The 27,769-nt window shown below is 42.2% G+C and overlaps 1 protein-coding gene across 8 annotated transcripts in view; it reads right to left on the bottom strand.

The window, feature by feature from the left end:
• Positions 1–27,769, bottom strand: part of Mei1 (meiotic double-stranded break formation protein 1) — an 80,288-nt gene that overhangs the window by 32,026 nt on the left and 20,493 nt on the right. For 7 of the 8 annotated variants that reach the window (XM_046429567.2, XM_046429569.2, XM_046429570.2 and 4 more), the window contains 11 exons: positions 26,621–26,751; positions 21,254–21,368; positions 19,902–20,018; positions 18,789–18,888; positions 18,532–18,666; positions 8,881–8,995; positions 7,791–7,873; positions 6,877–7,018; positions 5,446–5,557; positions 1,134–1,194; positions 309–406 (listed from right to left, as the gene is read on the bottom strand). In XM_046429567.2, coding sequence (XP_046285523.1) covers positions 309–406; positions 1,134–1,194; positions 5,446–5,557; positions 6,877–7,018; positions 7,791–7,873; positions 8,881–8,995; positions 18,532–18,666; positions 18,789–18,888; positions 19,902–20,018; positions 21,254–21,368; positions 26,621–26,751 — 1,209 coding nt within the window. The remainder of the gene's footprint in view (positions 1–308; positions 407–1,133; positions 1,195–5,445; positions 5,558–6,876; positions 7,019–7,790; positions 7,874–8,880; positions 8,996–18,531; positions 18,667–18,788; positions 18,889–19,901; positions 20,019–21,253; positions 21,369–26,620; positions 26,752–27,769) is intronic. The other variant, XM_046429574.2, reaches the window with a different exon arrangement.

Genomic DNA, 27,769 nt, shown 5'->3' with positions numbered 1-27,769 from the left:
GGGACAGGTGTGGAGATGCTGCAGAGATGGCTGGGAGGGAGAAATGGGACTTGATGATCTTTAGGGTCCTTTTCAATCTTTAGAACCTAAGGTTCCAGGGTCTTTGATTCCATTTCTTTCTGATTCATTATTTTACCCCCCTATGAATCAGCCTATAATTCCATTATTCCATAATTCCATGGTTCCTCTGGGCAGCTCTAAGCCAGGAGATCTTATTACTGTACTGACACACTATGCAGCCAAACAGCAAGACATCCAGACTACCAGACTGCCACAGACCTCTTGTGGGTTCAACCCCAGCATCTCACCTTCTTGGGAAAGTGATCTGGTCTTCTCTGGAGCTGATAGGAGATTGAGACACATGCAGTAAAGGAAACTGGAACACACCTGGTTCAGGGCTGAGTGGCTTGGAGAAGAAAAAAGGACAAGAGATGGCATGTCTTATTTGGCTACTATTTCCTTGAGCCAGGAAAGGACTGGGAATACTAGAAAAAGAGGAAACTGTTGAAGCTAAGAATAGGTAACCAAGGAATACTGCAAACTTGCAAACTTTTTACTTTGAATGCAGATGGATCTCTCCTGAATGTTGGGTGATCTATTCAGAGATATGGAAGGGGAGCTAATCAGGGCGCATAGTCACGTTGCAGGCTAGGCAATAACAAGTTAGTGTTCCCAGTAAATGCATGAAAGGGAAGGTTCTACAGAAGGCTTCTCTAGAAACCTAATAAGATAGATCTCAAGGCAATGGCCTTTCCTTTAAACAAGGGAGTTTTCCCTCTGGAATTGCTGGGCTGGTAGCAACTGGAACTTGATGGATATTGTTGTCCTTGCCCTCTGAAGGCCTCAGTTTCCCCCATTTAAATGACAGGTTAGACAAATGGTCTCTCAGAACTCTTCCAGTTTTGACATACAGGTGCCCATCCGCTAGTACCTGGTAAGGAAAGAGAGCCTTACCAGACAAGATGAAATACAACCTGCAGAAGCACCTACAACTCATACACCCATTGCTGAGCAATGCTGACACTCTCAATGCCACCAGGGTCCCATGACTAAAACACCAGCTAGAAACTTCTACTCATCCAGTCAAGGACTATGGCCCCCTGCCATTAAATTTTGTGTGGGACTATACATACCTTGAACCATTGCAGAACCTGGCTTTGAGCTCCAGGGTCAGTCGTATGAAGGATGAGGCAGCTTAGAAGCGGGAAGAAAGCAGAGAGCTGTTTAAACCAGGCTCATTACATAGATTCCTAAGTCTGGGTGGTGTCAAAGAGCACTGGTTCAGAGTCACAGAGACCAGGTTCAAAATATGCTCTGCCACTTTCTAGTAAGATGACTCTGGAAAAGTTATTTAACTTCTCTGAGACTCCATTTGACATCTATACCTCACAGGTTGTGTAAAGCTAAGATAAATGAACAAGTATAAAAAATGCTTGGCTCAGAGTAAGTGTTGAATAAAGGTTTGTTCCCTTCCTTTCTGAATTATCTTCCACCACAATCTGGAAAGGCCTTAGGAATTACACATCTGTTCCTCTATCTTTTCTCCCAGTTTGTAGGAAACATCCAGTTTCAGATTCGGGAAGAACAGGAGTCATTGCTTTTCCTTTATCTCTGAATTGCCTGTGAGAAGGGGACTGATCATCAGACTAGAGTTCTGACAGCAGCTTCTGCCTCAGCTGGTAACTCTGGCCCAGGCCCCTCCACTGCCTGGCTCTTCCCAGTCTACCTACTAAGGCTATCTGTCAATACTGACCTCTGTCTTCCTTTTCTTTACTGTCTTCCCTGATCCCTACCCCTGTAAACATAGAAGTCTCGACAAGAAGACATCAGAAGCTCCCACTTAATCAGCTTCAGGGTTGAGCTCATCTGTATTTTAAACTGAGGTTAAAGCACCTGGGCAGGGGATCAACCCCTTAGGGTTTTACAGTAACTTTCTAGATGAAAGCTTAACCTATGACTCCCCCAGGGAGCAGGTGTCCAGTTTGCCTTCTGGAAGGGCTCTTCTTGGGCCAGTCTCTTGAGGATCCACAGTTTGTTCACCCCCCTACTTTAGGTCTCTGTCCCTTGTATTGTCCCTTTTCACTCTTGCTGGGTGGGCATCTGATCCTGTTCTACCTGGCCTTGTGCTGTATAGATTTCCCTGTAGCTCTCATAGCTTTTCACTACATACCCTGCTCCCTACCACTGTCCCCCAGAGGTCCACACTTTAGCAACCTGTCCAGTATCCCAAGACGAGATCCTACTGAATCTTGGAAGTGTGGAGACAGAAACAATGTTAGAAGGAAAGAAAAGTATTATATGTCAGCTGTCACAATGACTGAGGGGTACAATTGTTCAGGAAATCTGTGTACATTAAATCACCTTTTTTTTCTGGTACTGGGGATTGAACCTGGGGTTCTTTACCACTGAGCTACATCCCCAGACCTTCCTACTTCAGCCTCCCAAGTAGCTGGGATTATAGGTGTGCACCACTGTGAGTTAAATCTTTTAGTTATTATTATACCAAGTTCTAGCTGAAGATATTGGAGGCAAGAAAATTAATTTGTTCCATGTCAATAAGCAAGAATTCCGGGCTGGGGTTGTAGCTCAGTGGTAGAGTGCTTGCCTAGCAGGTATGAGGCACTAGGTTCCATCCTCAGCACCACATAAAAATAAATAAATAAAATAATGATATTGTGTCCATCTAAAAAAATATATTTTAAAAAAGCAAGAATTCCAGCTCAAAAGCTAACACAGTCTTCCTACTGCTCTTCCTATCAACAGTTAATCAGAGTGTTTCCAATCTTGAGAAGTAGAAAAAATCTTTCCTAACTCCATGTTCCCCTCCATCACACCCCCACCGCCCATCAAACTTATTAAAACAGCTGTCCACCTTGTCTCTGCTGCCTCACTTAGCACTCATTCTTCAACCCACTGCAGTCTGGCTTCCACCTTAACCCCTCTAAGAAACTGTTCCAACTAAGGAGGCTGAGAGATTCCATGATGCCAAATCCAAAGGATGTTTTTCAAACCTTATCTTACTTGACCTCTGGAAAGCATTTGACACTCAGGACTATTCCTTGATCCACAAAACCCTCTTCACTTGGTTTCCCTAATGTCATCTTTTTTTTTTTTTTTCTGGCTTCCTTCCTACCTCTGCAATTGCTCCATCCCAGTTTTGGAATCTCCTCCTCATCCTGATCACCAGATGCTGCTCTTGATTTTATCTTGACCCCTCTTGTCTCAGTGTGCACATTCAGCCCTGAGGAATCTTACCTGCTCCCCACTACAGGGCCATCCCCACTGGAATAGAGTTCTATCTTGTTCACTGCTACATCCTCAGCCCTAGGACAGCGTCTTGCATGCAGTTGGCACCCAATAAATATTTGCTGAATGAATGAAAGCCTGGATTCTAAAAACATCTATAAAACCAGATCACTTCCCTGCCTTTAATACACAGTTGCCCACATCTCCACAGGAACATCTCACAGGTATCTCACACATGCCCTGAACCAAACTGAGCGTGGGCTCTCCTGCATCCCCAAATCAGATGCTCATTCAGGTGTAGTGGCACACACCTGTAATTCCAGCAATTCGGAAGGCTGAGGCAGGAGGATTCAAGGCCAGCCTCAGCAATTTAGCAAGGCCCTAAGAAACTTAGTGAGACCCTGTCTCAAAAAAAAAAAAAAAAAAAAGAGCTTGGGATGTAGCTCAGTGGCAAAGACTCCCTGGGTTCAATCCCCAGTACCAAATAAATAAATAAATCAGATCCTCCTCCAGTGAGCCAGCTCTCAATAAAACACTACCATCTGCATGGGTGAGGCCTAGGGTTCAATCTCTAGCACCAGAAAAGAAACAACAAACAAAAAGCCACTCTCTCCAGGTAGATGACACCTGGCTGTTCCCTCTCCCTGTGCCTGACATCCAACTACTCCAATTACTCCAACTACTCCATCCCCCAACACTACCTCAGTTCCTGCCGCCAACCTGTTAATGCAAGAGGCTGAGCCCTGCCTCCCACTTCACAACTTGCAGTCCACTGCCATGCGCACAGTGCTGCTAGGAGAGGATCCTTCTAAAACAAAAATCTAAGCATGTCCTTTCCCTTCTTTAAGACTCAACAAAGAATCAAGTCTAAATTCCTCACATGGCCAAGGAGGCCCTGTGTGAGTAAGCCCAGGCTACCTCTCTCTGGTAGACCTGTCACATTTTCCACAGCATGCTTTGTGACAAAATAGAAAAGAAGATATGAAATGGTGATGTTAAGAGACAGGTATAGGGAAGACATTAAGGAAGCAGATTTTAGAGACATATTCCCTGAGTTTGAAACCTGGCATGCCACTTACAGTATGACCTTGGGCAAGTAACTAACCTCTCTGAGATTCCATTTGTTCATCAGAATGGGGATAATGCACAATTCCTAGAGTTCTTCTGAAGACTAAATGAATCAATTAAGTGTAAAGCACTTAAAATAATGTGTCATATACAGTAAGAACTTAAATGCTGATTATTACTATCTATTAGTTATTAATGACTAGTTCTTAATTATTACTACTGTTTTCTTCCCTCCTTCTGTGTTTGGTCATCCCCCTTTCCATTCTCACCATTGCTAACACTTTTTTTTGTTGTTGTTGTTACTGGGGATTAAACCCAGGGAAGGTCAACCACTGAGCTACATCCCAAACCCTTTTTATTGTATTTTGAAACAGGGTTTCAGGGACTTATCATTAAGTTGCCCAGACCGGTCTTAAATTTGCAATCCTCCTGCCTCAGCCTCCCAAGTAGCTGGGATTACAGACCTGTGCCACTATGCCAAGCTCACTGCTACCACTTTCTAGAAAGAATAAAGGAGACTGTGATTCTTGAGCTTATTCTGCAAACTGAGGAATTTCCAGGTAAAAACTGGTGAAACAGGAAAGGGAGGTCTATACTTGAGAAAGAAATATGACTAGTAAGAGAAGGAAACAAAAGGACACAAGAAAGGCTAGAGAAGGCTGAAGGAATCGAAAGCCACTTGGCTCAATTTTAGGAAGGACTATCAGTGGTTGACTCAATAGAAGCTTTTGCAGAGTGCTACTGTTCCCCTCAAAGGCATTTGGAAGTATATAGGGATCTCTTATAGTTGTCACAATAGGGGTGCTCTGGCATTTAGTGATTAGGAGTCAGACAAATGCTGTGTGAGGTCCCAGGGATATGGAGTCTGACAGGAAGGGGGAAGGGCGTGTATGGTGGACACTAAGCCTCCTAGACTTCAGCAGAGAGAAGGGTCAATAAATTGGAGAGCTGCCTTTCATGGCTTTTGATTGCTGCGTGCTATTTGCTCTCAATCAACACTGGACAGAGAAGGAATACATAGATACTGACAAATACGTAAATGTCCATCGCATAGCGTATGCTCTGACTACTCTGAGCAGCTATCTATACTGCCTCCCTCCCTCCCAACTTCCCCATGGGCCTGCTGCCTACCAAGCTTCTTGGAGAACTTTTTCTTCATGTGGGGAACGATGATAAAGAGGCTGTGCAGAATCGAGAGGAAAACTTCCATCAAGGCTGGGTGGGTAGCCTGCTCCAGGTGCCTCTGAAAGGACCAGAAGGGAGAATAAAGCCTACCAGTCCTGAGCCTCTGAAGAAGGAAAAGCATCTGCAAAAATGGATATCAAATCTAGCAACAGTAGCCTAATCCCTTTCATCTGAAGGACACAAGAAAAACTAGAAGTCCTGGATCTGCCACTTTAAAGGTGGTGCCAGATATTTCACCTTAAGGGGGCTTCTCTCTGTTCACAAAAGAGTAAGATGAAACTAACAAAAGACCTACCTCCCAGAAATGAACATAACATGTAAAAAGCGCTCTCTAAACCACAGAGAGGCATTCGTGTTTCTATTACTATAATAAAAAATAATAGCAATAATATTATAGTTTACAAACTACCTTCACACTATCATTCATGTGATCCTTGAACAGAGTCATGAGGCAGCCTGACATGCAGCTCTGGATTAAGAGCAAAGAAACTTGGGTTCTAGTGCAAGCTCTATACAGAGCTGCCCCTGTGTCCCTGGGTCAGTCACCTCCTCCCCTCTCTGGGCATCAGTTCCCTATGTGTGAACAGCTCAGGCTTCAGAGGCATTGTTCTTATACACATTATTCCTTTAGTTTTAAAACCAAATTTTAAAAATATTATTATAAAAGTAATATGTGCTCTTTAAAGAAAATGTATAAAATACAGAAAAGTAGGAAGCAGGAATAACATAATAATACTATGATCAACTTCTAGGTCCAGCTCTATATTTCTCAAATCTAGGCAAAGGCAGAACAGATGAGGAAACTGACTTGAATTGCCCTGTCTTGCTGTTAATGCACTACTATTATCTGTCAGGAACACAGCAGATGGGGTAGGGGGCGGTTACTGCTCAAAGTTTTCTTTTTCCTTTTTTTTTTTTTTTGTAAATATTTATTTTTTAGTTATAGTTGGACACAATACCTTTATTTCACTTATTTATTTTATTTTTACGTGGTGCTGAGGATCGAACCCAGGGCCTTGTGCATGTGAGGCAAGTGCTCTACCGCTGAGCCACAACCCCAGCCCTCAAAGTTTTCTTCAAGAAAAAGAAGCTCTCTCCCACAGTCAGGGGTACCTCTTTGCTGCCACCTACCGTTCCCAGTAGGTGTCTAGCAGTGCCTGCCTTTTTCTGACAGGGATTTCACAGGCTCACCAGATGCCCAAGCCTCCAACAGGAGAGGACTCCAGGTGACCTCAATCAATAGCTCTGACTCTTACTCTTCCTATCATCTCAATCTCAAGTCAGCTCCAAATGAAGCTCTGCAAGACCAGGTCTGGCTTGCCCTCACATTCTTCTGTTCCCCAAGCTTTGTGCTGCCTGTGGCTCAGGGGAACCCACCATCACCATGGGGATACACAGGGAGTCGCAGGCACTGAGAAGAAATTCTGAGAAGTCCTCCAAGGTGTCTTCCTTCTCGGCACTGGGAGCTGTGAAGGGATTCTCTTGGGCAATAGGCTCACCCTGGAATTCCACAGCCAACCTAGGAAATCAATATATGAGCATGTCCACTACCATAAGGGTTAGAAGTACCTTCCTGACAGACAGCTGGACTCAGGATCCAGGGAAACTACCCCAACACCAGATCTAGAGAAAATTTAAGAGCTCTCGTTGAGGACTATGTTCTTGACTACCCCTCCAGCTTCCATCTGTCCATCACACATGACTCTTCTACCCCACTATGTATACCTCCCTGAGCATCCCATGCTATGCATATCTTTTTGCCTTTTCCTGTGTTACTCTCTGTGTTCCTGGAATACCTTCCCTGCATTTTTGCCAACCTAACAAATTCCACTTATATACCAAAGCTGCCTCTTCCCCCAGAAACTGTGATCCCCTTGCAGGCAGGAGTCATTCTGATAAATGCTTCTACCCTCTCTAGCTGGCATCAGGCCTGGCACAGCAGATACAAGCAACATCTATTGAAGTAAACTGGAATCAATGAATAGCTACAGCGCTAGGCCAGTTGCGGGAGAAAGAAAGGTGAATGAGACACAATCTCATGGCATAGTAACAAAGGCTTCACCAGGAAGGAAATCTTGAAACATTCTAAGAAACTTCCTATCCCACCTATCTGTCCTCAGACCTCCTCAACACACCCCAACCCCAGCCCCAGCCCCAGCCAGTCTTCTCAGCATGCAGCAGAGTATCAAAAATCAAGTGCTTCTAGAACTTCATCCTTTGTCTGAACCCCTCCCACCTCTCCCCACCCCCTACCCCTGTACTATTGCCTCAGACCACAGAGGGCTCCTCACCTGCAGGCATTTCTAAATCCCTCCAGAGTGCTCAGGAGGAACTTTCCCCTTCGAAGAATGGCCTTCTCTGAGTCTCTATTGCCCTGAGGTGAGAAGAGAGGAACCTATGTGTCAGGAACCTACTGTGGCCTAGTGTATGCTTGCATGGCCACAGACCTCCTCTATTTATACTGCATTCACATACATACATTCACAAAGTTAGGTCTATGTCTGCCATTCACATACACCTAACTTTCCATGGGATCTTGGTCTTATCCTCACAAATCTACTCTGTTAGAGTAGCTCTTTGAAAACAGGGTTCAAAACACAGGATAACAAAACAAAGAACAACAAAAAAACCAACAGCCAGGTGCAGTAGCACATGCCTATAATCCCAGCTACTCGTGAAGCTAAGGCTAAAAGATCCCAAATTCAAGGCTAGCCTGGGCCACTGAGTGAAACCCTCTCTCAAAATAAAAAGTGCTGGGAACATAGCCAGTAGCAAAGCACCCCTGGGTCCAATTCCCAGTATCAAAAGAAAAAAAAAAAGCCAACAATTATAACACAATGAACATTGGTCAGATTGTAAAATTCTAATGAATCTACCCTTAAATAATTTTCTGAGCATGTTTCCATACATGCTTGGAAGATATAAAGCAACAAAATAGGTTTGGATACAAACACCCTGGGATTTACTAAGCAGATTCAGGTACTTGTTAAATTTTGGACCCTTGTGGCTTCAGGAGTTTGATTTATAAAAATGGAGATATTAGGGGCTGGGATTGTGGCTCAACAGCAGCGTACCTGCCTGGCATGTGTGAGACACTGGGTTCAATTCTCAGCACCACATATAAACAAATAAATAAAGATCTATCAACATCTAAAAAATAAATAAATAAAGTTTTGTTTTGTTTTTTTTTAAATGGAGATAGTAACACTTAAGTCTCATAGTACTGCAGTTAGGAAAAAAAATAACATCTCATTGTAGGTGTATGCACATGAGAAAAAAACTATAAAATAGCATACCAAGATAAGGCAATGTACTAATTATCTTTCTAAGAACACATTAGAGCAGAAGCTTGAGAAGAAGCAGGCTGCAGTTTGCACTGACCAAGGACCTCCTGTTCAGTGGGGTCTGGGAAAACTCCCAGCATCGGCTCAGCATGGCTTCCAGCAAGGCCCGCAGGGCCCGGTACTGCACAGGTGGAGCACTCTGATGGTCCTTCCTGCATCCAGAGAGACAAAAGCAGGCTCAGGAGGCGGTAAGAAACTCCCAAGATCACTTCAGGCTCTTCAGCAAAAGAAGACAGTGTAAGTGGCTCAGAACATGGGGTTTTATCTGATAAAAATCCTTGCTCTAATCCTTCTGTAACTGCATGACAAAGGTGAACAGTACTGTACTCATAGAAAGATTCTGAGGATCAAATTAGCTAACATAAGTCACACACTTAGCCCAGTGTCGATGCATAGCAAGTTCTTACCAATACCAGTCATGGTTATTATTATTAAGGACACAGTGTTTTCTCACCTCAAAGGGCCTCCTAGTAAAAGCAGCATTCTCTAGAACTCTCTAGAATGTGCATCAATGGATGCAATGGCCACTGCTGTCAAGTAGATGATAAGCACTCCTGGGAAATCAAACCAACCTTATTCTGTATTATTTTAACAGCAAAAGCCAGGATCAATAAGTAAAGTTATCAGGACCCAGATTTTATTTCAGTATTTCTAGAGTTGAAACTCTGTAGAGGTAGAGGGTCTAAAGTGAATTCCCCATTCTATGAGATATAAGCAAAGGCTGGAGAACTACTTTTGGAAATTCCATCATCATGAGTATGGGGTAAATATGAATAGGTAACACTTAGGGTCTATTTGAACCCTCCTGTTCTATAGACTCAAAGGAGGCAAGAGTCATTGACTAGTCTAATTATAAGTGCAAAGAGGCCACTGACCTTAAACAGAGCTACATGCATTGCAAATTGATGCTAAATAAAGAAGTTACTCAATCCCCAGTACTGCAAAAAAAAATAAAAAGATGTTATCTGGGCACAGTGGTGCATGCCTATAATCCCAGATATTCAGGAAACTGAGGCATGAGAATCTCAAATTGGAGGCCACCCTTGGCAAGTTGGCAAGACTGTCTCAAAATTTTTAATTTTTAAATAAATTAGTGACTACTTGATTGGATTACTGGTTGCCTAGGGCCACTATAATAGATTATCACAAACTGGTGACTTCAAACAATAGAAGTTTATTCCCTCACAGATCTGGAGGGTAGAAATATAAAATCAAGCTGTCAGCAGGTCCACATTCCCTCCAAAAGATCCTAGGAACAATCCTTCCATGCCTCTCCTTAGCTTCTGGTTGTTGCCAGCAACCCATGGCATTCCTTGGCTTACAGCTGCATGGTTCCAATCTCTGCCTCTGCCTTCATATGAACCTCTTCCCTCTGGGTGTGTCTGTGTCGCTGTACATCCAAATCTCCCTCTCTTAGACTCCAGTCATGGCAAATAGAGCCCCTGCTGTGTAGCCTTATCTTAAAGACATCTATAAAGGCCCTATTTCCAAATAAGGCACAGTCATAGCTTCTGGATAGACATAATGTTAGAGAGATGCTAGGCAACTCAATAAAGTAACTAAAATAATAAAAGTAAAGTAATAAAGTAAGAAAAAGCCTGAAAACCTCACTGCTGGTTCCTTTTTGTGGGTGTGTGTATGTGTGTATATATATATATATTTTTAAAATATCTTTATTTTGTTTATTTATTTTCATGTGGCGCTGAAGATCGAACCCAGTGCCTCACATGTGCAAAGCAAGCACTCTGCCTCTGAGCCACAACCCCAGCCCTTAATATATATTTTTTAAATTTTTTATAGTTGTAGATGGACAACATGCCTTTATTTATTTTTATGTGGTACTAAGGAACGAACCCAATGCCTTACATGTGCTAGGCAAGCACTCTGCCACTGGTCTACAGCCCCAGCCCCTGTGTTAATATTTTTATTAAGGCATTTTTTTATACATAATTGTGGGGTTTACTGTGACATATTCATAAAGGTGTACATGTTCATTCTTCTCAATCCCTTTTCCCTCTCCTTAATCCCCATCCTCTATTCTATTAATCTTCTTTTAATTTATTAACATTGTTTTTTAATTGGTATATTATAGTTATACATAAAAGTGAAATTCATTGTGATATATTCACATATGCCCAGAGCATAATTTGTAATTTGGCCAATTTCCAGCTCCTCTCAATCTCTTTCTCACCATCCCAGCTGGGATGTACATCCTGATTTCTCTCTCTCTCTCTCTCTCTCTCTCTCTCTCTCTCTCTCTTTCTCTCATACTGGGGATTGAACTCAGGGTGCTTTACCACTGAGCTACATCCTCACCCCTTTTTATTTTTTGTTTCGAGACAGGCTCTCTCTAAATTTCTTAGTGCCTACGTTGCCCAGGCTGGCTTCAAACCTGCCATTTTCCTGCCTCTGCCTCCAAGTCACTGGGATTGTTGCAGACATGTGCCACTACACCCAGCTTGAGATTCTCTTTTTCAATATTTGTTAAGAATCCAAGATCACAGAGCAGACTTACTATAGGTGGGATCCCACAAAGTTTTAGATTCAATGAAATATTTTGGTTGGTATAAGAAAACAGGGGTAGAACCACATACTTTATGAGTTTGATGGAAGAAATGTTGCATTTTTTTGAGCCACTATAGTTCTGTAAGACAGGCTTTGGTCCCACCTCCTCAGCATGTTGGTTCTTCAACCCTAGCTTTCTAAGAAACTGGACCTTTATCTCCAGTAGTTTTTACCTCTCTGCATCCTCTGACACTGAGATATTTGTCAGAAGTGTATCATCTATGAGTAGATACACAAGGTATAGTTTGTCAGCAAACCCTACCACAATGAAGTATCTAGATGGGTGAAGGCTGACTGCATATGCCTCTTCTTGGTGTTCCTTAAATGGTACCAGAGTGCTTGCTGATCTGTCAAGGACACTGTGTTGCTGTAAACCTGGTTTTTACTGGTGCTGGTGACCAGAGTTCCCTCTGAGATGCCAAAACACATGCACAGAACATCCTGTCTACAGGCTGACTTGGGTTATTGTTGTGTGGGTCCACAGGAATCTAGTAGATGGGGTTGTTTTGAGTTTTGGTTCTAACAATGGCCATTACTTTCTGCTTTTCTTATAGCCAATAGACAAGTGTTGACTCTTGAGGTGAAGTCTGAGTCAATATGTGTTTAGAGTCTTGAGAAAAAGCCACATGAATAAATCTGTCAACTGGGAAGCCAAAATCATTCAGAACTTTGTGCTCCTGGCAAGAGATGGATGATTGTTCATCATAGTGATGATGGGTTCCTCCTGTCCAGTCTCAGACACAGCAAGGCACTGCCAATTGGGATTGCTGTACAAGGCAATGTTTGAGCCTGTTTACTTCCGTGTAAGTATGTGTGGAATGAATGTCTAGTTTCTGAGGGCTGATATTATCTTTTGGGAGATTTTTTTTTTTCCAGTCCTACAGATTGAACCACTGAGCTACATCCCCAATCCTTTTTTATTTTTTATTTTGAGACAGAATCTTGCCAAGTTGCTGAGGCTGACCTTGAACTTATGATCCTCCTGCCCCAGTCTCCCAGTGACTGGGATTACATGCATGCCCCATCACACTGGACTCTTTGGGGAGATTTCAAGCGGAATTCCAAGGTCTAGATTCAAGAATGTTACTTGCTGAAAAGCAGTACTCCTAGTGCTTGAATCCTGAGCCATGGAGCAACTGGGAAATGAACTCTTCCTCTAATCTCCCATCTTTAATTCCTCCCTGGGTGAGCCTTAATAGGTTAGGGTTAGTGTCTCAGTCAACTATATATAGTTTAGGCCTCATTGTCCCTTTCCTTCTTCATTTTGGGAAGCTCTAAATTGATCTCAATCTCTCTCTCTCTCTCTCTCTCCCCCCTCCCCCTCCCTTGCTCACACGCTCTCGTGAGCATTTGGAGACAGGGTTTTATTGGCTGGTCTTGAACTTCTGGGCTCAATCGTTTCTCTTGCTTCAGCCTCCTGAGTAGATGGAATCTTAGGTGAATGCCCATAAGCCTAGCTTGGAAGCTCTTAGTTCCTAACCTACAATGATCATCAAACTCTGGTTCCATTGTACTTAAATATTTTTCAACAGTTTTAATCCTTAGTCTTCCTTTAAGTTGTGCTTCCCAGAGACCCTCTGGAACCACTGCACCTAAGAGGGATCACCTCAGTAAACATTCTGGGAAGTTAAAGTCAAAAGTAAAGTCCTGTCTAGGCACAATAGTGCACACTTAAAAATCCCAGCTGCTCTAGAGACTGAGGCAGGAGGATCTCAATTTTGAGGCTTGCCTTGGCAACTTAGTAAGACCCTATCTCAAAATAAAAAAATAAAAAGAACTGGGGGTATAGCCCAGTGTCCCTGGATTCAATCCTCAGTATTGCAAAAAATAAAAAAAGTAAAATCATTTAAAGATTAAAACGCACCCTCCCCTCTCTCTCTCCCCAATTCTGACTAAATCAGCTTTCTAGCCTCTTCCAGCACTAACCCCCTTCATGTACAGTCCTGGCTCAACTGGCTTCTGTACCCTCAGTAATCCCTATGCTTTCCCACCCTCCTGCTTCTGCTAACCCTGTCCTTCCACACACAAACTTCTCCCTCATCTCTCCTAGCACAGCTCAAACATCACCACCTGCCTGAAAGGTGCTTCTGTCCCCTTTGCACCCACCTCCTGAAAGAGTTCCAGCTCTCCACAGGAACCTCTGACTGACTTGTTCTCATGCTGCACCTTTGGTACCCTGCTGGTTTACTCATTTTACCCTCCCAGGGATTCACACCCAGATTTATTTTATTTTTTTTTATTTTTTTTATTTTTATTTTTTTAATATTTATTTATTTTTTTAGTTTTCGGCAGACACAACATCTTTGTTTGTATGTGGTGCTGAGGATCGAACCCGGGCCGCACACATGCCAGGCGAGCGTGCTACCGCTTGAGCCACATCCCCAGCCCATCACACCCAGATTTAGAGATTCAAATCCAGGGAAGGACAAAGGGAGAAGGGAGATAGACTGAAGTCATTGTAATGTAAATGCTGTTTTTTCATTTCAATTTTTAGAACCAAGGGGGAGTCAAATCACAAAGACTTAAAAATGGTTCTAGAAGAGACTATAAATATTAACAACCTTTATATAAGGTAAAATGAAAATAGAGCTGACTGACCTTGAGAAGTAGAAAGGAGGGAGAAAAGGAGAAGGAAGATGGGGTGGTGTGAAAGAATGGGATTCCAGAACACTGCCTTAAGCTGAGGGAATGGGAAATACGAGCTTTTAGTATATTATTTAAAGGCTTGACGACATAAAATATTAACTAGCAAAAATGCCAAGATGTAGAGAAAACAAAAAAAGTAAGCTACTTAACCTTGATGTTTTGTACTGCAGAGTCAAGGAGCAATGTCTTAAATTGACAAATAAAGATATAGCTTTAGGGAGATAATAAACAGAACTAAACCAAAATGAGTTTAAATTAGTCTTCTTTAGGACATGGAGACAGAATTAGAGAGGTGCTCATTTTCATTATAAACCTGAGGCAGGATAGAAAAAAAAAAAAGATAGGTACAAAAGAGACAAAAGGAAATGTTTGTCACTGCCTAAGCCAGTTTTCTTTCCCAGGCCTGGCACCGAAAAACCAGCCTCTACCTCAGAGCAAAGCCTGTCCAAGGAAGGGACATGACCTTTGTCCTTGGAAAGACCCACAGAGCACTCCTAGGCACATTCCCACCCTGCTAAGTTGTTTATCTACAAATAACAGGAGAGATCTGCTGCGCCAGGTGTCCCTGACTCAGTCTGGCTAGGTGGGGACCCATAGCAATCCCCTAGTAGCCACCAATCAGCATGAGACAGGGAAATACCTGGGATGTCAGATGACCCTCCCAGTAGTTTATGGTGTTGGGAAACCGTGTAGTTCAGCATGAACACCCCTCTTGGCTTAAACCAGTCAGTTCAAATGAATCCCCCTCTTGTAGTAACCAATCACCCCTACCCAACTTGTTCCTGCCAGTGAATGTGCTAATCATGTTTTAGAGTTGTTATTTGATTTTCCCGCGGTGTGTGATGACTTGCTAAGAGATGCTATGATGTATGTGGGGGTCCCTGCCTTCCCCAAAGAATGTATAAAACTGCTGCAACCCTGGGCTCTCGGGGCCTCTCAGCATCACCAGTTGCTGTGTGTGTGCGTGGAGGACCGAGCTAGCTCGCAATAAACACCTCTTTGCTGCTTACATCGATCTTGGTCTCTGGTGGTCTTTTGGGGGTCCCAAATTCGAGCATAACTGCACACTCAAAATTCTGAGAAATCTGCAAATCTTAGAGTTACCATAAATTTACTCACTTAGGAAAATTTCCTTGTGCAATAAATAGATTAAGTGAAAAGAGATACAATATTTTTAAGAAGGTACTTTCCAACATTATCCACTGATCAGATAATGAAGACATTGTCAGCCTAAAGATCCTGAGAATTGCCAGACCAACATAAACCATCTCATGATCACCAGACTGATGTCAGCCCCATATTCTTTCCCATTCCCACTTTCTTTAAAAGTTTCCTTAAAAAAAGAGAGAGAGTGAGTGACTGAGAACCCCAAAAAGTATCTCTTACTCTCAGGGTGACCTGTGTTCTCCCTTGTATGTGTCTCTGCTTTTCTATATAAATCTGTGTCTCTGACATGCCCTTAAATTCATTTTTGTGATGTTTGTCAAAAAGCCTGGGCTGGGGTTAAGGCTCAGTGGCAGAGTGCTTGCCTAGCACACGTGAGGCCCTGGGTTTGATCCTCAGCACCACATAAAAATGAAGTAAAGATATTGTGTTCACCTACAACTAAAAAATAAAATAAGATATTTAAAAAAAAAAAGAACCCCACTCATCCTGAGTTGAGGTCCCCCTCTCTGGGAACTCCTCAGAATTTCTCCAGGGACAAACCCTCTGTACTTTTAAATTTCTATTATTTGAATTATTGCTTTATTAGAAATATAAAAGAGAAAAACACGGGAACAAAATAAAACTTGAGAAAACAATGTAACAGATAAATACAGTTTCCTCAGTTACTTTTTGTCAAGACTTCAGCATCTTACTAAGAAATAATTTCTCATCTTAACTCTATGATCTCTTAGTCTCACCATCCATTTTTATATCCTTTATTTATATATTTACTACCTATTAGGAATGAGAGATATAGCAATGAAAATAATAACAAAGCTTGGAACTTATATTTTAGGAAGGGAGAATACAAAACAAATGAGTAAAACAGAACTCTTGAGTGTTGGGTATGTGCTAGAGCAGCCTGATAGGTCAGTTAGGGAAGGATACTCTGAATAAGACCTGAAGAATAAGAAGAAGCCAGTCATGCAAAGATTTAAGGGAAGAATATTGTAGGCAGAGGGAACAATTATTCCTACAGCAGGAATAAGTTTGGTGTGTTCAAGAAACGAAAGGCCACAGGAGTGAGCAAGAAGTGACTGAGTATTAATTGTGGAGTTGAGGACTCAAATCTAATTCTAAATCCAAAATTGAATTATCTTTCCTCTATCTCCTGGTGGCATAAACAAATTGAATTTTAAGTTTCTGGAATAAGGCACTAGGAGTTGGAAATGTCTGGAGCCCAGGAAAATACTGTCATGAATTTTGGATAAAATGCACATATTTTGGGATTAGGACTTGACACCTGACCCAAAGGTGTCAGGTCCTAATCCCAAAATGTGTGCATGTTGCTTTCTAGGTAAAGCTTTTACAGATAGAATTAAGGATTTTTAGATGAGACGATTATCCAGGTGGGCCCTAAATGTCATCACAAGTATCTTTATCAAAAATAAGCAGAGGGCGCTGGGGTTATGGCTCAGTGGTAGAGTGCTCGCCTAGCATGCATGAGGCACTAGTTTCAATCCTCAGCACCACATAAAAATAAAGATATTGTATCCACCTAAAACTAAAATAGAAAGAAAGAAAGAGAAAAGAAAAGAAAGAAGCAGAGGGAGATTAGACACATACACAGAGGAGAAGGTAAGATGATCACAGTGGAGTGATGTGGCCACAAGCCAAGGAACTCCTGGAGCAACCAGCAGTATAAGAGTCAAGGAGGACTCTCCCTCAGAGCCTCTAAAGCTTGTGCAGTCTTGCCGATATCCTGATTTCAGTCTAGTTGTATTGATTTTGGACTTCTGGCCTCTAGAACGATGAAAACATAAATGTCTGTTGTTTTAAACCCTCAAGTTTATGGTAATTTGTGATAACTGGAAAGTAACACAGCCATGTTAGGCAAGAACTATAGATCTGAGCATCATCAGCCCAGAGCTAGGAGCTGAAGTTCTGTGTGTAGATAAGAGCATTTGAGGAGAAGCTACAGTAAGAGAACCAGGGATAGAGAGTGTTCAAGAGTTGCCAGCTCCTAGTTTAAGATGTTAGAGCCAACAAGTACAGTTATCTCTGCTACTCCTTTCCAAAATAAAAGAGTTTTTTTTTCCCCCCAAGATATAAATTCAAAACAACAAGGAAAATACAAAAGACATGAGTATGTAACACTCTGAAAGTAAATGCCTTGACAGCTCTCTGAAAGCAGAATCCTGATTCAGCAGCAGGAAAACTAAGAAGTAACCTTATTTACTCCAGGAACCCTTCAAAAGGCAGAAGAATTAGTAGCAACAAGTCCTACAGAAGTGGGAGTAAAGTCTAGAATAAAACAGAAAAACTGGTTGTTAGTTTGTTTAAAAGCAAATGGAGGGCTGGGGCTCTAGCTCAGTGGAAGAACACTTGCCTAGAATGTGTGAGACACTGGGTTCCATCCTTAGCACCACATACAAAGATAAACAAATAAAAGCAAATGGACTCCAACCCCTTCCATGAGACCATATTAACAAAGCGACTTATCTTCCTTCCCCTGGCAGGAGTTTAGAGACTTATTCTCTGAAGGTGAAACAGAGAGCCTCTGAATTGTTCAGATAGAAGATACTTACTGAGAATGTAGAGAAGCTCACAAAGCTCACGCTGTGAATGTTGAGAGGCCCCACTTAGCCACTAAGTGGGGCTCCTCTAAGCAGGAGCCTGAAGAGTATCCTCTAACCTGACCAGCCTGAGGGGAGACCTTAAGATCCTGACATCAGGATCCCTCCAGCTTTTCCTTAATGAAACCCACAGCTTCTCAGCCCCACTCAAACAAAGAACTTCCCATGAGCTTTCTAGTGCCTCATCCTTAAGTGTAATAAGGTAGTCAAAGATCAGCAGACATCTGAGAAAACTTCCCAAGTAAAAGCAATACAAAAAACAAAAGAGCAACATAAAGAAGACTGAAGAAAAATGAGTACTTCAATAAAACTCTTCTCAGAAAGGTAAAAATTACGCCCATGAAACAAATATGGAACAAAATACTATAAAATAAACATTAAGCTCTTCCAAATTAAAAATACAAAGTAAAAAATAAAACAATGTATTGAAAGAAAAAGTCAAGAAAATCTCCCAGAAATTAATACACAGTGGTAAAAAGATGAAAAACTCTCAGAAAACAAAATTAGATGAACAATCCAGGATTCCCATCATCTAAACAGCAACCCCAGAAAAAGAGAACAAAATTAATACAGAAGAAAAAGATATAACTGAAAAAAAACAAAAAAAAAAAAAAAACGCCCTTGGAAGCTGCCTGGCCTTGACCAGCTCCTAGGTACATGGCTGGTAGAAAGCTCTGTTTTGCAGGGTCTCTCACCTCAGGAAAGCAGAAGCAGCCTTCACGGCCTCAGCAGCCACCTCCAGCACAGGGCTGCTCACTGCCTCTTGGAGGGCACGGCCGGCATCCCCACACATGGCTGAGCTTGTGAACAGCCTGATCTCCTCCGGCTGCCTGGAGAATGGTGGACGAGAAGCAAATGGGTGAACTCCTACTACTGGCAACCAGAAATAAAAGCTCACTTTTCCTTTTCCAGTCTGGCCCCTATGGGTGTGATGCTCTCCCACTTTGCTCACCTAGTCAGGATCTCAGCAAACAGCAGCAGGCCCTGCTTGTGCAGCTCTGTGTTGGTCAGCTTCAGGCTTCCCTGGAGGCTCCTCACCACTGCCTCAATCCCTAATTCAAGATGACATGCTAGAGGCCAGGGATCAGTACTCTACAGTTCCTTCATCACCCACCCAAGAGAGGTGACATGCTCTGGGTAGTACCTACTGGCTGGAGGAACCCTTATGGAGGAACCCTGATGAAGTTAAGCCTATGAGACCCAGCTGGGAGATCTTCAAGGACAGACTTTCATTAGAATAATCTCTGTCTCCCCTACCTTAGTACAAGCCACAGTACAGGCCTTGATGGTAAATACCTACTGACCAAGTTACATATTCTCTATTTGACATACTCCTACTCCTCCTTGAAGAATCAGCTTGAACCTCTGCTCCTCCAGGAAGCCTTCCCTGATCCATTCAGGCAGAGATGTAAACCTCCTTGAGCTCCCACAGTCCTTATGCTTCCATTTAGCACAGCTCTAATGAGTTTCTAATGAAATTGCCTGTTCACAAATCTCTCTCCACTTCCTGGGGATAAGGACCATGCTATAAGTCTTTCCAAATATCCAAGACCTAGCCTGGCATAGACTAAGAAGAGAAAATTTAAAATGAATGATTAAATGTGCCCATTCTAAAAATCCAGATGTGATAATAAAAAGTCCCAACAAAAACAGCATCATCAGTATGGTAGGGGGAAGGACAGTTTCAAGAAACTTTAAAAGGATGAAATTAACAAAACTTAAGGACTAACTAGATGAACATATATCTGGAGTATGTAGTGACTGAATCCAAGACCGAGTAACATTTAGAATTGTCTTTAATGTGCAACAGGAATTCATTTAGCAGCTAATTGGAAGGCCTTTCCCTTGCTGAAGAGTCTAAACATATTTCTGCTAATCAGTGAACAGCAGAACCATTTGGATATTGGTGCTTATATACTGAATCTGGTAATGTGTTTCAGATGATGGAAATTCTCAGTCTAGTGCTTTCCTCAAGTAGAGGCCAGCTCCCCATCACTGCTACTACTACCAATTTCAAACATCTGTCAACCAGACCCAGAGCTAATACAGGACCCACACTACCAACCATACACCGTGTGACACTTGGAAAAGAAGAGTGGCTCTTCTGCCAGGAGTATCAAGCAGTTGTAGATGGACCAGATGAGCACTTCACTGGATGAGGAAAGATGCTCAAAGAGGAATTCTGGCCAGGCAGGGGGGAAGAAAACAATAAATGACAGCCATGAGATCACAACCCTTTAACTGATGCAAAGGCCTTGGATGTATTCAGCATCTTAATCCTGATGCTGTTTCTGTTCACACACCCTCTCCATGAGACATGGTCATCAATTCGCAGATAAAACTGTAAAGTATTCAGGGTTCTGGTCTAAATCATTTCTTTTTAACAGATGGAGAAAATGAGGCAAGAGAGGCACAGTCAGTGGCAGAAGTAGGACTGGAACTTATGGAACTCAGGTCTCTTAATTCTCAGGATGGCAGCAATATGATGCAGAAAAAGATTTCTCAGAGTCAGAGAAACTTGATTTTATATCCCATCTCTGCCCCATGATGAGCCTTGTGGGTTTGAACCAGTTATTACCCTTCTCTGAGCCTCATTTCCCCTCAATTTCATTTACAACCCCTCAAGTTGGTTTACATTCCCCATACACCCACATCTCCTATAAAAATGGGTATGTGCGTTGAAGCAGTGGCACACGCCTATAATCCCAGCAGCTCAGGAGGCTGAGGCAGGAGTCCGGATCACAAGATCAAAGCCAGCCTCAGCAACTTAGCGAGGTCCTAAGCAATTTAGTGAGACCCTATCTCAAAATAAAAATTTAAAAGTGGGTTGGGGGACTGGAGCTGTGACTCAGTGGTAGAGCACTTGCCTAGCATGTGTGAGACACTGAGTTTAATTCTCAGCACTGCATATGAATAAATGAATAAAATAAAGGCCCACCAATATCTAAAAAAAATATTTTAAAAAAATGAGCTGGGGATGTGACTTAGTGGTTAAATATCCCTGGATTCAATCCCTAGTCATTCCCCCCACCAAAGTGAGGAATTAAATGTGGTAACATTTATAAGCACCTCAGGGCATATCTCCTGGCTCCTTACAGGTCCTAGAGAAACATTAGTTCCCTTTACCTTTCTGACCTACAGATTTTTCTCTACCCCACACTAGGTTTTACTCCTAGAAATTCAAATAAATCACAAAAAGCAGGAACAAATTACTCAAGATCATATAAAGAAATATGTAGCAAGAGGATAAAGAAATTATGAAGCCTACTTCACATAAAACTGACCCTGTACCCACCCCATTTCTTTGGTGTGAGCTATCAAAGATCCCCTGACAAGGATGCTGCCATTGCTGTGATCCTCAGGGCTCCAACTGAAACCATGGGGTCCATGGAGGAGAGGATTAGAGGGGCTCCTTACCTGGGATGTCAGCATGGATAAAAGCCGGGGCATGCTTCACTGGAGAGTGGACCAACACTGCAGTTATACAATGGGCACTGGCCACCTGCAGAGTCTCATCTCTGGAAAGGAGAAACTGGAGAAACAGTCAGGGAAAAAAAAATACCCCAGTCACACCACTGATAGCATCAGAGGATCCAGCCCCAGTGCCTCAGGGCAGGAGCCTGATTTACCTCTTATCTCTCCTGTACTATATGGTACCCAGCACATAGGAAAATAGACATCAATTTTGGAAAAGAATCTCTGTGAAGTACACTGATGAGAAACAGAATGAAAGCTCATAATGTAAAATCCACCAGTGCCACTCAAAGAACACTAAAACCACCATCAAGTAGTGCTCATGTCTTCACTGACAAAAGTACTTTGAAAGCTCTCACCTGGTTTGATATTTGCAGCAAGCAGCACATATATCACCAGGATATACGTGCTGGTGACATAAGAAGGGAAGGTTCCACTATGATCTTCACTTTATGAACATATACATAGCATGCCTGAGGAAGTTATAATTAGACAGGCCTACCTGCAGGACTGAGCCGGGGCTGATTTGTGAACCTGAATTTTAGGAGGGTTCCTACCACTCCCAGAACTGATAAGGGTGTGTGACTAAACATTTGAACAAACATGTTGAATACCTGCTTCCCTCCCAAGAGTCTGGAATTTTGGTATGTATGAGGCAGAGGGTACTTCCATGATCAGCCAGACCCCAACAAAAACACTGGGCCCTGAGATTCTAATGAGCTTCCCTTGTAGGTAATGTTTCACATGTGTTACAATTAATTGCTGGAGGAATTACATGTGCTGTGTGACCCCCTATAAGAGAACTCTGGAATCTTGTGCTTGGTTTACCCCAAATCCCATGCCATGTGCCTTTTATTTCTGCTGATTTTTCTTTGTATCCTTTCACTGTAATAAATCATTACATAGTGTATAACTATATGCTGAGTCCTCTTAGCGAATCATCCCACCTGGAGGTGGTCTTGGGGACCCTTCACCATGTTAAGTTACTTACCACACTGCAAAGAGGTGACAAAACTAAGGCAGAAATCTAATTCAGCCACATCCAAATATAGGAATCTTCCCACACCTGAGTGCCCCATTAAAATTTTAGATCAGGTTACCCCTTTATTCAAAACCTCCCAATGAATTTCCATTCAAACTCCTACTAGACACATGCTAGGCAAGCGCTCTACCACTGAGCTACAACCCCAGGCTTTGTATTATTATTTTTTTATTTTTTAAATATTATGTATCTTGATTACTGAGTATTTTACAGCCATTAGGAGGGCTCCTAACACTTCCAGAAACAAGAAAAGAATCAATTGCAACCACAGATTTTAAATATAACATGAACTGATCTTTTGTGGGGGAATGCCTAGCAGCAAGCAGCACATATATCACCAGGAAAGGTAGAGTGTGCCTGATTTTATAGCTTCGAAGGAAAAGGACCAAGTCTATTCACGTTCGGAAGAAAAGCATCTGGAGACAGCAGATTTAACCCATCTCTGTCATAATATGTCATTATACGTCAAAATTGTCTTATTACAAGCAAACACCTACTTTATTAGTGTGCAAAGGAGTTTAGATATTATTCTTTATCTTGGTCTCTTTTCTAAAGGAAATAACATATGGTATTTTACATCAAGATGTTATTCATGGGGACTGGGGTTGTGGCTCAGTGGTGGAGCTCATGGCTAGCATGTGTGAAGCACTGGGTTTGAGTCTCAGAACTGTGTATAAATAAATAAAATAAAGGTCCATCCAAAAAATATATGTATATAATACATATATGTGTGTGTGTGTATATATATATATAATATGTATATATAAAGATGTTGTTGATGTAAGGCAAACTGCTATTTTATGTACCATTTAATGGGTAGCACATTTTCTTTTCCCTTTTTTTAATATATATTTTTTAGATGTTGATGGACATTTATTTTATTCATTTACTTATATGCAGTACTGAGAATCAAACGCAGTGCCTCACACATGCTAGACAAGCACTCTACCACTGAGCCCCAACCCCAGCCCCTTCTTTTCTCTTTATTTATTTTGTACTGGGGATTGAACCTGGGTGTGATTTACCATCGAGCTACATTTTTTTAAATATTTTTTTTAGTTATAGATGTACATAATACCTTTATTTTATTTTTTTATTTTTATGTGGTGCTGAGGATCAAACCCAGTGCCTCACACGTTCAAGGCAAATGCTCTACCACTGAGCTACAACTTCAGCCCCTAAGGCACATTTTTAAATTTTTGAGACAGGACCTGCCAAGTTGCTTAGGGCCTCACTAAATTGCTAAGGCTGGCCTCGAACTTGCAATTCTCATGCCTCAGCCTCCCAATTATCTAGGATTACATGTGTGCACCACATCTGGTACACATTTTCTTAAGAAAAGAATAGTACCAATTAAACTATGACACACCATTGATGGTAAAGTATCTCCCATCAGAGCTGAGCACAGTGGCACACACCTATAATCCCAGCCACTCCAGAGGCTGAAGCAGGAGTAACACAAGTTCAAGGCCAACCTCAGCAACTTAGTGAGGCCCTAAGCAACTTAGCAAGACCCTGTCTCAAACTAAAAAACAAAAAAGACTGAGGATGTGGTTCAGTGATAAAGCACCCTTAGGTTAGGACCCAGTACAAAATAAATAAATAAATAAATAATTACCATGACCTATCAGGGCTTCCATGACTTGCTCTGCTTAATCTCTAGCCTCATCTTGTGCCACTTTACCTCACCTCCCACCCACCAGCCATCCAACCAACTCCATCAGTTTCCAGAATTCACTGAGGCCTTCTCTCCCTCTGGCCTTGATTTGCTACTCCTGCCTGAAAGGCTTTTCTGCCCACTCTTCATGTCATTTCTTATTAATTCTTGAACTGTCAGCTCAAAAGTCATCCCTTAAGAGACGCCCTGCCTGACCACTCAACCTGTAAGTGGTTTCTCCACGACAACCTCGTCCCATTATTTCCTTCTCAGCACTTACCACAATCTGTAATTACTTTGGTTGTTCATTCAGTCATGTAGTAATTGCCTTACTCACTAGTCTGTAAACTGTGCTAGGGCAAAAAGTTTGTTTATATACCATGATGTTCCCAGTGCCTAACATAGACAGTGACGTATCACATTAATGCCTGGTATTTGACAAAATGAAGGAATCAATATTGCAACAGCAGGAACACAAACATTAACAACCTACTCCTATAGCATGAATTTGGGGAGAAAGTTTTGATCATTACCCAAGTGCAGAAAAGAACAGCATTAGACTCTGGCCATTACAAAAATGCCAGAATGGAGGTATAAAGATACATGCCAATATTACCTTTACTTAAAATTTTGAAACTTATTCATCAATATTTTTGCATTATATTTTTAAATATTTTTAGTTGTGGATAGACACAATAACTTTATTTGTTTATATTTTTATGTGGTGCTGAGGATTGAACCCAGTGCCTCACACATGCTAGGCAAGCACTCTACCACTGAGCTACAACAACCCCAGCCTTTGTATTATTATTTTTTTATTTTTTTAAATATTATGTATCTTGATTACTGAGTATTTCTGATCTCCTACTTAAATTCTGTGCCCAATGCAAGTTCCTCCCTCACTCCCTTAGCCCCAATCATACTGGTGGGATTATAAAATAAACCCTAATCATCCAAAGTTGCAATGGAATAAGAGTTTCAATGTATTGACGGAGAGTAGGACCCCCAAAACCAATATTTCTGTCTTTACGAAATAATCTTGCCCCAGGAAAGTGTACTCTTCAGTCTCTGCCACTGCTACCACCATGCTGCCTTGGTGTACTGTGAGGCAGCAAGACCCTTTTCTTAAGTCCTTGTACCCCTGTTGGAGTCAGAATCAAATGTCCTAATCACTTGATAACAGGACTTCCTGGATAAAAGCAGAAAAATGAATTCAGGGACCTGATATAAACTTTCCTGGTTTAAATACACAGACCTGCATGGACCATTCTAGAAGCATCCCAGGGAAACAAAGAGGAGCAGTTTGCTTTGGATCTTATTCTATACCCAACTGATCCTTCTGACTAGAGCTCCTCCTCCTTCCTGCGGAAGGAGCCCCACTGCTGGTCAATCAACCCTTGAAATGTCCTAACCACTTGATAACAGGAAAATACACAGCTCTGCTATACTCTGTGCTGAGCATTGGGGAGCAAAACACCAGGTGCTACTCTGAAGAAGCTCCAAGTCCATCAACCACAATATGGTGAGACAAGCATTATGACAGAGGACACATTCTGCCTAAAGGAGCCAGGGTAACAGGGAGCCCTACAGGCCTAGAGCTGAATCAGATCAACCATGAGAGAGGAAATAGGCTACAGGCAGAGGGAAGAGCTCCTACACAGCACAGACAGAATGACCCAGCATGAAAAGGACCAGGGAGAAGCTACTTAAGGCTAGAGTGCTGGGTTGCACAGGTAAATGAGGCTCAAGGAGACACAGCGTCCAGATAAAGGGACTTTCAGCGCCAAGCTGGGACACTTATCCCTAAAACAACTGAGGTGGCTTTGTTTCTGTGCTGTATGTTGTCACATCACGCAACATAACCAGTCAGGGTCTTCCGAGTGAATTTAAGCTAAATAAGACACAGACAGAAAGTACCTTTTCTTTGGGTTCAGTGACCACTCCTTAGCCTCAGCTACCCAAAAGGCGGCAAGCAGGCAAAAAGAGGGTGAGGAATATGTGCTGGACCTTTTTATTGGGGAGAAGCTATTCAAATGAGGCAAGGGGTCAGGTTTACAAAGGAATAAGTGAGTATAACCCAACCCCCTCTGTGCTGACTACTCCTAGGGCCAGGCCTTGTTATCCCAGCGAGGGAAGAGCCCAAGTCAGGACTCATGGCACTACCGCACCAGACTACAGTGATCTTTCAGATCCCAGTGGTGCATTATACTATAAAAGCCCCTATAAGCATCAGGACTTAAAGGTGCATGCATTTGGAGTGGCTCCCTACAGTATTCTCCATTTTCAGGCAGTCCAGATGTGAAGAAATAGATACTGAATAATAATTTATAACAGAAAAAAATCTTATTTTGAGTCTTCTAATAGCATATCTATTATGGCCAGTAAGGAACATTTTTGGGGAGGCCGGGGTTGTGAATCAGTGGTAGAGCACTTGCCTAGCATATGTGAGGCCCTGGGTTTGATTCTCAGCACTACATAAAAATAAATAAATAAATAAATAAATAAGACATTTTGGAAATGGATAAAAGGTGTGGTGGATGAGGACAGACCCAGGAAGTACTTGGGTTCCATTGTTATTGAAATTAGAGACCAGGAAACAGAAGACAACTACCTTTTTGAGCACCAAAGGCAGTGAGGTCTCTCCTGGTGGCCCCTCCACACTCTGAGCAGTTTCTGCCAGTGCAGATTTGTTCATGATCATGGACACAAAAAGATCATACTTCAGCAGCTGCCTCAACAAACCTAGGAAGCAAAGAGGTTGAGAAGAGAGGTAAGAGGAGCACAGGTACTCCTGGAGTACTCCCAAGATAGAGCCTCAGACATCTCTGGAGAAACCTCTTCAGGTCTCCATAGACATGAAGAATGGTTAGAATCCTTAAGCACCAGGTTGCTTTCTGCAATCCAGCACACTCCCACAGGGACCTAATAAGAACCTACTAAGTCTAGGCTTAAGGGTCTAGGGGTTCAACATTAAGTAAGACAAACTAGCCCAAATCACCCTATTGAACTGCATTTCATAGATAAAAGGATAATATCAATTTCACCACAACATCATCTTTCCCCTGGCATAACTCCTGACACACAGCAGGAACTCAATAAATATTTTTTACTTTGTTGGGTATAGTTGGTATACACCTATAATACCAACTACTTGGGAGGCCGAAAAAGGAAGATCACAAGTTTGAGGCCAATCTGAGCAATTTTGTGAGAATTTGTCTTAGAACAAAAAATAAGGGGGCTGGGATTGTGGCTCAGCAGTAGAGCGCTTGCCTAGCATGCACGGGGCCCTGGGTTCGATCCTTGGCACCACATGTAAATAAATGAATGGAATAAGGGTATTGTGTCCAACTACAACTAAAAAAATAAATATTTTTAAAAAGGAAGGGCTGGGAATATGGTAAAGCATCCCTGGGTTCAATCTCCAGTACTGGGAAATATATATTTGTATATATATCTGACTGAACAAATGGAGCACATGCTTCTGCAAAGGGAACAGACATAAAAATAGGTGCAGTGGTGCACACCTGTAATCCCAGCAGCTCAGGAGGCTGAGAAAGGAAAATTCCAAGTTCAATGCCAACTCAGCAACTTAGCAAGACCCTGTCTCAAAATAAAAAATAAAAAGTACAGGGGATGTGGGCTGAGGTAGAGCTGAGGATGTGACCCAGTGGTAGAGCGCTCACCTAGCAGGTGTGAAGCACTGGGTTAAATCCTCAGCACCACATAAACATAAATAAATAAAAGGCCTTGTGTCCATCTA

The sequence above is a fragment of the Marmota monax genome, unplaced genomic scaffold, assembly GCF_021218885.2.
Source record: "Marmota monax isolate L192 unplaced genomic scaffold, Marmota_monax_Labrador192_F-V1.1 WCK01_AAM20220418_F8-fsc00051, whole genome shotgun sequence".
Classification (NCBI taxonomy): domain Eukaryota; kingdom Metazoa; phylum Chordata; class Mammalia; order Rodentia; family Sciuridae; genus Marmota; species Marmota monax.
This window is presented reverse-complemented; position numbering and strand designations above follow the sequence as displayed.